The 13,529-nt window shown below is 44.0% G+C and overlaps 1 protein-coding gene and 1 long non-coding RNA gene across 2 annotated transcripts; one reads left to right on the top strand and one right to left on the bottom strand.

The window, feature by feature from the left end:
- Positions 1-543: 543 nt before the first annotated feature.
- On the bottom strand, positions 544-2,851 carry LOC106610013 (uncharacterized). The gene is made up of 3 exons (XR_006771145.1): positions 1,874-2,851; positions 869-1,782; positions 544-690 (listed from the first exon to the last, which is right to left on the bottom strand). It is a non-coding gene; the product is annotated as an uncharacterized lncRNA (long non-coding RNA).
- Positions 2,852-3,091: 240 nt separating this feature from the next.
- birc5a (baculoviral IAP repeat containing 5a) lies at positions 3,092-7,827 on the top strand. The gene is made up of 4 exons (XM_014209101.2): positions 3,092-3,334; positions 3,556-3,665; positions 4,877-4,994; positions 7,595-7,827. The coding sequence occupies exons 1-4, from the start codon at positions 3,227-3,229 to the stop codon at positions 7,685-7,687; spliced, it is 429 nt and encodes a 142-aa protein (XP_014064576.1). The 5' UTR covers positions 3,092-3,226; the 3' UTR covers positions 7,688-7,827.
- Positions 7,828-13,529: the final 5,702 nt, after the last annotated feature.

The raw sequence follows: 13,529 nt of genomic DNA, 5'->3' as shown, positions 1-13,529 counted from the left end.
TGGGCTGATTCCTCACCGTTCTTATGATCCTTGCAACTCCACGAGGTGAGATCTTGCATGGAGCCCCAGGCCGAGGGAGATTGACAGTTCTTTTGTGTATCTTCCATTTGCGAATAATCACACCAACTGTTGTCACCTTCTCACCAAGCTGCTTGGCAATGGTCTTGTAGCCCATTCCAGCCTTGTGTAGGTCTACAATCTTGTCCCTGACATCCTTGGAGAGCTCTTTGGTCGTGGCCATGGTGGAGAGTTTGGAATCTGATTGATTGCTTCTGTGGACAGGTGTCTTTTATACAGGTAACAAACTGAGATTAGGAGCACTCCCTTTAAGAGTGTGCTCCTAATCTCAGCTCGTTACCTGTATAAAAGACACCTGGGAGCCAGAAATCTTTCTGATTGAGAGGGGGTCAAATACTTATTTCCCTCATTAAAATGCAAATCAATTTATAACATTTTTGACATGCGTTTTTCTGGATTTTGTTGTTGTTATTCTGTCTCTCACTGTTCAAATAAACCTACCATTAAAATTATAGACTGATCATTTCTTTGTCAGTGGGCAAACGTACAAAATCAGCAGGGGATCAAATACTTTTTTCCCTCACTGTAACCTCCTTCAAACTGGTGTCCCCTACAGTTACCTCAACAGCTGGAGCCTCCCTCTGAGAGACAACGCCACCAGCTGCACTGTGCCTGTAACACACACACACACACACACACACACACACACACACACACACACACACACACACACACACACACACACACACACACATATATAAAACAAACCTGACAACAAAGATTGGTCACAGAAAATATTGGGTGAGCTGAACACACACACACACACACACACATATACATACACCTTTACCTGAGGCATTGTGTGAGTGGCCCAGCCAGGGTGATGACCCTGCAGACATTCAGGCTGACAGGACAGCATACTCCCTGGGTCTATCCATGGCCTGACCCTGGTCTTGCCTCTCACAGTGGCCTACCATCAGGCTCTCTCATGGGCTTGGAGCTGCCTTTCGCTCCCCTGGGAGATCCAAGGCTAGAGTATCTGAGCCGGTGCTATGGTACAGGCCTTTCCTGCCTGCGCACACACACACACACACACAACAGGCCACGACACACACCCCTCCATGAAGCTTGCTACCTTACTCCTCTCCTCCGGCCTCCCCTCACAGGTCCTGACCAGCACCACCCTCCCCTGTCGGCCCACTGCTACCAAACACTGAGGACCACCATTTGCCCTGGCTAAGGTTACAATAAAAGTGATTGGCTGCTCCGGGCTGTGTAGTACTCTGACACGGAGGCCTGGTCATCCCAGAAGACGTAAGGGGAGGGAGCAGAGACGCCCATCAAGCAGGCCACAAAGGATCATAGGGGAGTTGATGAGGGCAGCGTCGACGCCGAAGAGGAGTTTGAAGAGGAGAGGCTCCAGGAGAAAATGGCCAACGCCTAGTGAGGATGATGATAATGATGAAAATTGTGGTTTTGTTGTTGTAAACATAAGCCAACACAGGTTGCACGACCACTACCGCGCTGTCATTTTCCTCTGAGTCATCATGTTGACCAACAGTAATGACAGGTAGACTAAACTCCAGTCAGTTTCCATTGGTCAGCAGCTTTATAGAAAGTAAACCCCCAGACTGCATCTCGCAGGGAGACGGACCCACCACCTCGATCAGAGAACACACACCCTTGTCTCTGGCTGCCAGCGAATTAGACGACACTTTGAAGAGAGCAGGGCCAGGGGACTGGTCAGCTGGGGGAGTGGGAGACCTAAGGAGAGAGAACAAGGGGAGAGGTTTATCAAATATACATTTCATTTTTGCATGGTCAGTCTGAGTAGTTCAAATGAAGAGGTACATACCTGGGGTGCAGAGTTGGTAGATCAACACAGTACACCCCATCAGTCTCACAGACAGCACAGACACACTGCTTGTCCTCACTCAGCACCAAATGACCCACTGGACTAAGGAACTGAAGGACAGCATAGAATAACACAGACAAGAACCAACCAAAGAGGAGTGTTTCTTGTCCATTAAGAATATCACATATAGCTAACAGCCAGGTTCAAACCCTTACTACAACTTCAGTGTTCATCAATACTCAGTTCACCTGCTGTTCACCTGCTGTTCACCAATACTCAGTTCACCTGCTGTTCACCTGTGTTCATCAATACTCAGTTCACCTGCTGTTCACCTGTGTTCATCAATACTCAGTTCACCTGCTGTTCACCTGTGTTCATCAATACTCAGTTCACCTGCTGTTCACCTGCTGTTCACCTCAGTGCTCATCAATACTCAGTTCACCTGCTGTTCACCTGCTGTTCATCAATACTCAGTTCACCTGCTGTTCACCTGCTGTTTACCTCAGTGTTCATCAATACTCAGTTCACCTGCTGTTCACCTGCTGTTCACCAATACTCAGTTCACCTCAGTGTTCATCAATACTCAGTTCACCTGCTGTTCATCAATACTCCGTTCACCTGCTGTTCACCTGTGTTCATCAATACTCAGTTCACCTGCTGTTCACCTCAGTGTTCATCAATAATCTCTTCCTTGTCATGTTTACCTGCTGCTATTCATGTCAGTGTTAATAAATAATCAGTTAATTTTATTACCTCCTATTCACCTCAGTGTTTATCATAATCATTCACCTGCTATTCACCCGTGTGTAAACAGTGTTCATTAATAATCAGTTCCTTGTCGTATAAATCACCTTTAGTAAATTGAAGTGGGCGAAGTGTAAGGTTTGAGATTCAGCCTACCGTCAGTTTCAGCTCGTGTGTTGAAGACATACAGCTCGTCGCGCCCAGTACAAATCCGAACTCAGCCAAAGTCTCAACAGCACATCTCGCCGATAGCTGTAAGAATAACTGGCCCGAACCAAGGAAGAATCGGTAAACAGTACGATGCTTTTCAAGTAATTTATTTGCTACAAAGTTATGCCCATAATAAATATCTGAAGGTAGTTTCGGTGTTGTAGTTTGCTTGAAATGCATCAGCCAGTTATTGACGGATGCAAAAAACGCGAATGTTGTTTCTGACAAATCAGCGTTCAAAACTACATTACCCAAGCACCAAGACCGACGTATAATGTCATGACGCTGCTAGCCACCCACCAATCATAACATCGCAGGCAAACGTCCGCCGAAATTTCAAATAGATTTTCGTTGGCTTCGGGTGTTGCTATCTATTTTAAACTAATAGTTGAACGCGTTATGGATCCCTTTAGTGAAGACCATACGAAAATGTACTTTTATGAAACCAGATTGAATACCTACGTGGGGTGGCCGTTCGAAGAGGGCTGCGCTTGCACTCCAGAGAACGTAAGTTAACGAAACAAACTGGCTAACGTTAGCTAGCTCGGCCATGACTTTCAGAAATGCACGTAGTAGCTAGTTAACTACACAAAGTTGTCCATTATTTGGTGATTCACTTTTCTCAGTTAGGTTACACTAAATTATGCGTATGCAATTTTTTCACTCTGGTCTAATCTACTAGCGAAAACGTTAACACGATTAAGTTACTTTGTTGCTGTGCATTCCAGATGGCCAAAGCTGGATTCATCCACACACCAACAGGGAACAGCCCGGACATAGCCAAGTGCTTCTTCTGTCTCAAAGAACTGGAGGGCTGGGAGCCAGATGATGACCCAGAGTGAGTTGTAAGACACTGATCATGGCTAAAGAAGCCTATATTGGTTAATTGTGTCCTTTATTGCTATTTACTAAGCTCGCATGGTAAGGGTTTAAGCTAGTTACTACAACATGCATAGACGCTACTTACTTTTAGCACAAATTGAATATCTTCTTCCCGGGCTTTTATTAAGAGTCCCAACGCTCGGTCTGAAAGTGAACAAGTCTTTGGAAACATAAGGAACGTAGTTATCCTTCATATAAGCGAGAGGTTATTTTCCGAAAATAAAAAGGTTAAATTACTATGCACCTTTTAGGCGGAAGAAAGAGGTGACCGCCTTTACTAATTAGCCATCTAGCGTGCACCGAACACCTGTGTGTAACCGAAGGACTACATTTAATGGTGCAAGCCCTCAGTGGCGCTGCCCATGCTAAAACAGCTTTTTGGTCACTAGAGGCCTCTATCATTTATCTATGGCTACAACTGTGATAAGGACAGTTAAAACAGAAAGTGTATATTTTACTGTGAAGGGTTGTATGTTTCTAGAACCGTATTGCAGTTTAGTTTATTGGTCTTTCAGCAATACCGGTACTTAAAAACATTGTCATTAAACACTGCATTACTTTTCTGTTACCATAATAAGCATCCATGTTAAATAAGTTCAACACATTTTAAACTGCTAAAAATGTCTGCCAGAGCCAGTTTACCTCTGAAAATAACACAAGGTCCTTGGACCCTGACCTTAAGGAGTAATGGCAGGCCAGACTACGCTCATTAAGCATACATTCTTGGGATAGCTAGCTACATACTCTGAAGAGGTCTGTGTAACTACAAGGTTACACAGACCTAACATACCATCTGAGATATAACAATACGATCATTTGAAAAGGGTCCTTTTTTAGGACCTCTGCGAGACAGAATGTTCATTAAAATAACATTTGAACTCTACTGGTTGTCTAGTAGTTTATTTTAGACAATATCACCTGATGCATGCATATATTTACATGTTTGCATGTTTCAGGTGCTAGAAATCTGAACACACTACCGCCTAGCTATCACCAGATAATGAATCAGGCTATGGGTAGTGAATGTCTAGCCTCTGCCCAGTGAGTAAAGACTGGGAGCCGAGGCTAGTTCAAGCTCAGATCTTGCTGTTCCTCCTCAATTGCTACATTAGATATTGATCCTATTGCTAGTGTTTTCTCCTCATCATGGCATGACTCTTGTTTCAGGAAGGAGCATAAGTCTCATTCACCCAGCTGCAACTTCATCTCCCTGAAGAAGAGTGTGAATGACCTGACTGTGGAAGAGTTCCTCAAACTCCAGAAAGAGAAGCAGAAATTCCACATTGTAAGTTGAAATTCCACGTTGTAAGTTGGGCTAGGACTAGGTCTTTGGAAATCCCTGTAACAATTACAGTGAGGGGGAAAAGTATTTGATCCCCTGCTGATTTTGTACGTTTGCCCACTGACAAAGAAATGATCAGTCTATAATTTTAATGGTAGGTTTATTTGAACAGTGAGAAAGAATAACAACAACAAAATCCAGAAAACGCATGTCAAAAATGTTATACATTGATTTGCATTTTAATGAGGGAAATAAGTATTTGACCCCCTCTCAATCAGAAAGATTTCTGGCTCCCAGGTGTCTTTTATACAGGTAACGAGTTGAGATTAGGAGCACACTCTTAAAGGGAGTGCTCCTAATCTCAGCTTGTTACCTGTATAAAAGACACCTGTCCACAGAAGCAATCAATCAGATTCCAAACTCTCCACCATGGCCACGACCAAAGAGCTCTCCAAGGATGTCAGGGACAAGATTGTAGACCTACACAAGGCTGGAATGGGCTACAAGACCATCGCCAAGCAGCTTGGTGAGAAGGTGACAACAGTTGGTGTGATTATTCGCAAATGGAAAAAACACAAAAGAACTGTCAATCTCCCTCGGCCTGGGGCTCCATGCAAGATCTCACCTCGTGGAGTTGCAAGGATCATGAGAACGGTGAGGAATCAGCCCAGAACTACACGGGAGAATCTTGTCAATGATCTCAAGGCAGCTGGGACCATGGTCACCAAGAAAACAATTGGTAACACACTACGCCGTGAAGGACTGAAATCCTGCAGCGCCCGCAAGGTCCCCCTGCTCAAGAAAGCACATATACATGCCCGTCTGAAGTTTGCCAATGAACATCTGAATGATTCAGAGGACAACTGGGTGAAAGTGTTGTGGTCAGATGAGACCAAAATGGGGCTCTTTGGCATCAACTCAACTCGCCGTGTTTGGAGGAGGAATACTGCCTATGACCCCAAGAACACCATCCCCACCGTCAAACATGGAGGTGGAAACATTATGCTTTGGGGGTGTTTTACTGCTAAGGGGACTGGACAACTTCACCGCATCAAAGGGACGATGGAATGTACCATCAAATCTTGGGTGAGAACCTCCTTCCCTCAGCCAGGGCATTGAAAATGGGTCGTGGATGGGTATTTCAGCATGACAATGACCCAAAACACATGGCCAAGGCAACAAAAGAGTGGCTCAAGAAGAAACACATTAAGGTCCTGGAGTGGCCTTGCCAGTCTCCAGACCTTAATCCCATAGAAAATCTGTGGAGGGAGCTGAAGGTTCGAGTTGCCAAACGTCAGCCTCGAAACCTTAATGACTTGGAGAAGATCTGCAAAGAGGAGTGGGACAAAATCCCTCCTGAGATGTGTGTAAACCTGGTGGCCAACTACAAGGAAACGTCTGACCTCTGTGATTGCCAACAAGGGTTTTGCCACCAAGTACTAAGTCATGTTTTGCAGAGGGGTCAAATACTTATTTCCCTCATTAAAATGCAAATCAATTTATAACATTTCTGACATGCGTTTTTCTGGATTTTTTTGTTGTTATTCTGTCTCTCACTGTTCAAATAAACCTACCATTAAAATGATAGACTTATCATTTATAAGTCTATCATTTTAATGGTAGGTTTATTTGAACAGTGAGAGACAGAATAACAACAACAAAAAATCCAGAAAAACGCATGTCAGAAATGTTATAAATTGATTTACATTTTAATGAGGGAAATAAGTATTTGACCCCTCTGCAAAACATGACTTAGTACTTGGTCAGTGGGAAAACGTACAAAATCAGCAGGGGATCAAATACTTTCCCCCCTCACTGTATACCTATTGCCAATATTGATAACTAAGTAGGTTTAGTGCTCCTCCTATGGTGTGGCTTACTGTATATGGGTAGAACAAGAATATCAACAATTATATATTTTATAAACTTTTATTTAATCGGGGGATCCCAATTGAGACCAGGGTCTCATTTTTAATGGTGCTCTGAGGACATAAAAGATAAAACTACAAGATACAATAACAAATGCATTACATTAGAACATCAGATTTATACATTTATTAAAGTCAATCAAAAACAATTGCACACCATTTCTCATCTTGGTTTTAAACTGCCCTAGTGGTGCCAGGGAATCCAAATGAAGTGAATTTTGTAATTTGATTCCAAAAATTAAACTAAAAGTGGATTTACTTAGTTTGGTGGAGACCTGAGGGATTTCAAGAGTTAACCAACCCAGTGACCGGGTTTGGTATCACATTTTTATACTTTAACAACAAAGTTAGGTAAGTCAGAAGCTTGTATAGTAGAGCTTTGTAAACAAAAGGGGAGTAATGAAGTGATCTCTAGGACTTTAATGAGGACCAACCAACCTTTTGATGCAGTGTGTGTATTAAAACTAATAGGAGTATGTTAAGCCTGGTTTTGCTGCAGATCAAACACTCCATCCCAGGTCTCTACTAGTGCTGAGAATCCATCAAGTGATCAAATGTGTCCTATAAATACAGGCCTATCTCTGAGTGGAAAATATAGGCATACTGTATCTCTGAGATGTGTGTGGAAAATTATGAATATACCAGATTGAAATGTCTTCTATTTTCCTATTACAGAAAAAGTATTGCAATGAGGCCATCACTAAGTTTGAGGAGGCGGCAAAAAGCAGAAGGGGTGAGATCATCAAGACGGCCATGGATGAAGAGTGAAGTGGAGAGACTGGACCTGTTTGAGTACTTTATAAAAGTTCTGCTCTTGAGTAATCACTGGTAGTGCAGTAGCCTAGTGTACATATTCTGTCTGTCTGCATTAGGTAGGTGTTTTTAGCAATAAATATTTTATTTCCCAATTTGACTCTTGTGATCTATTTGTCATGTATTGTGTTAATTTGATTGAATATATAAACTGGGTATGTGAGAATCTACTGGTAAACCTGCTAGCATATTGTAGTGAATGGTGGGGTAGGGAAGCTACATTTACATTTTAGTCATTTAGCAGACGCTCTTATCCAGAGCGACTTACAGTAGTGAATGCATACATTTCATTAAAAAAATTTTTTGTGCTGGCCCCCCGTGGGAATCGAACCCACAACCCTGGCGTTGCAAACACCATGCTCTACCAACTGAGCTACAGGGAAGCTAGCCCGGGTTGCTGGCATGAAAGGCAAACACCCTACACATCGCAGGTTGCTATAATATTTTGGTGTTTGACATCAGTTGTGCATAATGGCCATGCGTAAAGGGAGAGACACTTGAGCGCCTGGAGCCCATAAAATAAGAGGACCCACCTGCTATGTACTCTGCCGCTGCTTGGAAATGTTATTCCTCAACGCTAGTGGTCAATCCTGCTTCACGCCTCGTAACGTTGTTAAAGCTCTTGAGCCGTGAACAGGATACACCGTGAAAGAGCGTCATCCTAGAGATATGGGAATAAAGATTCCCAGTGGGGATTTTGATTAGTTGTGATATTTTACTACTAACTTCACTATAATCTGAATTACTTTAGCCTTTTACTGGCATTAACCCCTCTATTCAACAACATAAATAGTGTAGGAATAGGGCGTTACCAGTCCCTATATCCGTGGGGAGTTGAATTGAGGCGCACATGTTTTTGTTATCTGAGAAAATACCTTACATCAATCAGGAGAGATGAAGCTGTCCTTCGGGTCTCTGGTGATCACTGCGGGCATCTTCGGTATTCTCAGTTTTGCGTTCCTGGCGGCAGCGATTGGGAGCGACTACTGGTACATTATTAAGGTGAACAGAACCAACAAGACCGATACAGAGATTTTGGATTCCCATTCCGGACTATGGATCATTTACAAAGGTGTGTGTATATTCCTATGCGTGTGTATTTTGTCATTTGAAACCAATGCCTTGCTTAGATGGATAACTTTGTTGCATCAGGTAGGCTAGGCCTATTTCTTATCTGACATCTTTCCTGTAGCAAGACAGTTTTATTGTCACAATGAAAATGGAATAATGAATTATCCATCTTTCCAGGTCAAAAGGTGTATTCTTTCACATGTTTTATTTTTATTATATTCTTTCACATTAACTCCTCCAGCTACTCTGAACCTGAGATGCATATGTTGAGTGAGTTACCTGTTCATTATCACCTTAGTGTATTATTTTACAATGGTTATGTACTAACAGCTATCGTTATTTTGGGACATTTTGAATAGATTATGTTATTGATGAAGCCTCTATCTGTGTGTCAAGTATGCTCCTATAGTTGGAATGTTGTGTGTCTGTTTCCCCAGACATGCACAGTGCTGGTGTGGTCTTGCTCCCTCTTAGCCTGGTCCTTCTACTGTTTAGAGGCATCTGTGGCTTGATCAGTTCCCTGCCCCGGAGCCCCGCCCTCCTCACTGGCACCGTCTCCTATCTCTTCTTCTGCAGTGTGTGGCCTTCATCATCATCTCTCGGTCTTAGGGCCCAAACACCAAGTCTTAGTTCTGCCATGCCAACTCCTTGTTACTCATTGTCATGTTTGGCATGACACAAAGTTGACATCATGGCACACAAGTCGATCTGAGATAAGGGGAAGGCTACCTAACACCTACAGGCCCAAGTCCAAAATTCACTCCTATGCAACATACTACCATCCATATAGCCTTTTAAAGCAGCGTTAACCAACTCCAGTACCCCCAATAGCCCAACTCCAGTCCCCCGGTAGCCCCACTCCAGTACCCCCGGTAGCCCCACTTCAGTAGCCCAACTTCAGTCCTCCAGTACCCCAATAGCCCAACTCCAGTCCCCCCTTTGTAGGCCAACTCCAGTAACCCCGGTGAGAGAGAGAGATGAGGGTATAGAGAGAGTTGGAGAGATTAGATTTTATTTTATTACACCTTTATTTAACCAGGTAGGCCAGTTGAGAACAAGTTCTCATTTACAACTGCGACCTGACCAAGATAAAGCAAAGCAGTGCGACAAAAACAACAACAGAGCCACACATGGGATAAACAAATGTACAGTCAATAACACAATACAAAAATCTGTGTACAGTGTGTGCAAATGAAGTAAGGAGGTAAGGCAATAAATAGGCCATAGTGGCGAAGTAATTACAATTTGGCAATTAACACTAGTGATAGATGTGCAGATGAGGAAGTGCAAGTAGAAATACTGGTGTGCAAAAGAGCAGAAAAACAAACATATGGGGTTGAGGTAGGTAGTTGGATGGGCTATTTACAGATGGGCTGTGTACAGCTGCAGCGATCAGTAAGCTGCTCTGACAGCTGATGCTTAAAGTTAGTGAGAGAGATATAAGTCTCCAACTTCAGTGATTTTTGCAATTTGTTCCAGTCATTGGCAGCAAAGAACTGGAAGGAAAGGCGGCCAAAGGAGGTGTTGGCTTTGGGGATGACCAGTGAAATATTCCTGCTGGAGCGCGTGCTACGGGTGGGTGTTGCTATGATGATCAGTGAGCTGGGATAAGGCAGAGCTTTACCTAGCAAAGACTTATAGATGACCTGGAGCCAGTGGGTTTGGCAATGAATATGCAGCGAGGACCAGCCAACGAGAGCATACAGGTCGCAGTGGTGGTATATGGGGCTTTGGTGACAAAATGGATGGCACTGTGATAGACTGCATCCAATTTGCTGAGTAGAGTGTTGGAGGCCATTTTGTAAATGACATCGCCGAAGTCAAGGACCTGTAGGATAATCAGTTTTACGAGGGTATGTTTGGCAGCATGAGTGAAGGAGGCTTTGTTGTGCAATAGGAAGCCGATTCTAGATTTCATTTTGGCTTGGAGATGCTTAATATGAGTCTGGAAGGAGAGTTTATACTCTAGCCAGACACATAGGTATTTGTAGTTGTCCACATATTCTGTCAGAACCATCCAGAGTAGTGATGCTAGTCGGGCAGGCGGGTGCGGGCAACGATCGGTTGAAGAGCATGCATTTAGTTTTACTAGCATTTAAGAGAAGTTGGAGGCCACAGAAGGAGTGTTGAATGGCATTGAAGCTCGTTTGGAGGTTTGTTAACAGTGTCAAAAGAAGGGCCAGATGTATACAGAATGGTGTCATCTGCGTGGAGGTGGATCAGAGAATCACCAGCAGCAAGAGCGACATCATTGATATATACAGAGAAAAGAGTTGGCCCGAGAATTTAACCTTGTGGCACCCCCATAGAGACTGTCAGAGGTCCGGACAACAGGCCCCCCCCACTGAACTCTATCTGAGAAGTAGTTAGTGAACCAGGCAAGGCAGTCATTAGAGAAACCAAGGCTGTTGGGTCTGCCGATAAGAATACGCTGATTGACAGAGTCGGAAGACTTGGCCAGGTCGATGAAGACGGCTGCACAGTACTGTCTTTTATCGATGGCGGTCATGATATCGTTTAGGACCTTGAGCGTGGCTGAGATGCACCCGTGACCAGCTCGGAAACCGGATTGCATAGCGGAGAAGGTACGGTGGGATTCGAAATGGTCGGTGATCTGTTTGTTAACTTGGCTTTTGAAGACTTTAGAAAGGCAGGGCAGGATGGATATAGGTCTGTAACAGTTTAGGTCTAGAGTGTCTCCCCCTTTGAAGAGGGGGATGACCGCGGCTGCTTTCCAATCTTTAGGAATCTCAGACGATACGAAAGAGTGGTTGAGCAGACTTGTAATAGGGGTTGCAACAATGGCAGCGGATCATTTTAGAAAGAGAGGGTCCAGATTGTCTAGCCCAGCTGATTTGTAGGGGTCCAGATTTTGCAACTCTTTCAGAACATCAGCTGTCTGGATTTGGGTGAAGGAGAAGTGTGGGGGGGGGGGTCTTGGGCCAGTTGCTGCGGGTGTGCAGAGCTGTTGACCAGGGTTGGTGTAGCCAGATGGAAAGCATTGTCCAGCCGTAGAGAAATGCTTATTGAAATTCTCGATTATCGTGGATTTATCGGTGGTGACAGTGTTTCCTAGCCTCAGTGCAGTGGGCAGCTGGGAGGAGGTGCTCTTATTCTCCATGGACATTACAGTGTCCCAAAACATGGAGAGATGAGGGTGTGGAGAGAGTGATGGAGAGATGAGGGTATGGAGAGAGAGACTGAAAGATGAGGGTATGGAGAGAGTTGAGGGGATGGCGAGAGAGATGAGGGGATGAAGAGAGAGATGGAGATATCAGGGTATGGAGACAGAGTGAGAGAGAAATGGAGATGAGGCTTTGGAGAGAGAGATAGAGATGGAGAGGAGGGTATGAAGAGAGAGAGGGATGGGGAGATGAAGGTATGGAGAGAGAGACATGGAGAGATGAGGATATGGAGAGAGAGAGATGAGGGTATGGAGAGAGAGACAGATGGATGGAGAGATGAGGGTATTGAGATAGAGATGGAGAGATGAGGGTATGAAGAGAGAGAGGGATGGAGAGATGAAGGTATGGAGAGAGAGGCATGGAGAGATGAGGATATGGAGAGAGAGATGGAGAGATGAGGGTATGGAGAGAGATGAGGGAGATGGAAAGGTGAGGGTATGGAGAGAGATGAGAGATGATGGTATGGAGAGAGAGAGAGAGATGGAGAAGTGAGGGTATGAGAGAGAGATGGAGAGATGAGAGATGGAGAGATGAGGGTATGGAGAGAGAGATAGATGAATGATGACACAGTACATTGCTTATTATCTTTATGGAGAGACACTGGGAGCTGGAGTTGTAAAGACCTTCACTTTTTATTGGTCTTTCGACCAACCAGATCTGATCTTTTGGCCAATCAGATCTGATCTTTTGCCAGTGTAAACACAACCTGAGTTGAACATAAATTAATTGGACATCACTCTGGAAAATGTCCTATTCATTGTTGGTGGACTGTATTACAAGGATTCCTTATCTTTAAAAGAAATGTGACTTGAGGTAGAGCGTTGCGTACTGTTTTTATCCAATTAAGAGTGACCAATGCAGCGGCTCAAGCCCGTCTAATGCTCAGCTCCTGACCAATGTGCGTCGCCTTAGAATTAGTGGATCGGACATTCTAGATTTGACTAATTCTAACTCTTTGGCGTGTCTCTCCCTACTGCTGCCCTTCTCGCCCTGTGACCCTGCCAGTCAGGCCTAGAATAACCCGGATAAAGAAAGCCTTGTGAGGCAAGAGAACAGAGTTAACGAAATCTTCATGCATTTAGCCCTTATCAACAGCACATGACAAAGTGGGAAATGGGATCAAGGCTGGAATTTGATTAGACTTTCTATCTCTGTGAATTTGGTTTGTCTGTGTGCCGTGTCTTTCTTTCTCAGCTGTGGTCACTCTCCGTGTTACACTATTGTGTGGTGCCTTCTCTCATCCTTCTCTCGCTTCATTTTGCTCTTCTGTCTTCTCGCACACTTTATATTGCTCTTGTTTTCTCTTTCTCTCGCTTCATTTTGCTTTTCTGTCTTCTCGCACGCTTTATTTTGCTCTTCTGTCTTCTCTCTCTCTCGCTTTATATAGCTTTTCTGTCTTTTCTCTCGCTCGCTTTATATCGCTCTTGTCTTCTCTCTTGCTCGCTTCATATCACTATTCTGTCTTCTCTCTCTCGCTTTATATCGCTCTTCTGTCTTCTCTCTCGCTTTATATCACTCTTCTGTCTTCTCTCTCGCTCATT

The sequence above is a fragment of the Salmo salar genome, chromosome ssa01 (genome assembly GCF_905237065.1).
Source record: "Salmo salar chromosome ssa01, Ssal_v3.1, whole genome shotgun sequence".
Classification (NCBI taxonomy): domain Eukaryota; kingdom Metazoa; phylum Chordata; class Actinopteri; order Salmoniformes; family Salmonidae; genus Salmo; species Salmo salar.
This window is presented reverse-complemented; position numbering and strand designations above follow the sequence as displayed.

Coding starts and splice junctions, on each gene's coding strand:
- birc5a (XM_014209101.2), top strand. CDS start 3,227: ATGGATCCCTTTAGTGAAGACCATACGAAAATGTACTTTTATGAAACC. Junction 3,335..3,555: donor GCGCTTGCACTCCAGAGAAC/GTAAGTTAACGA, acceptor TGTGCATTCCAG/ATGGCCAAAGCTGGATTCAT. Junction 4,995..7,594: donor AGAAGCAGAAATTCCACATT/GTAAGTTGAAAT, acceptor TTCCTATTACAG/AAAAAGTATTGCAATGAGGC.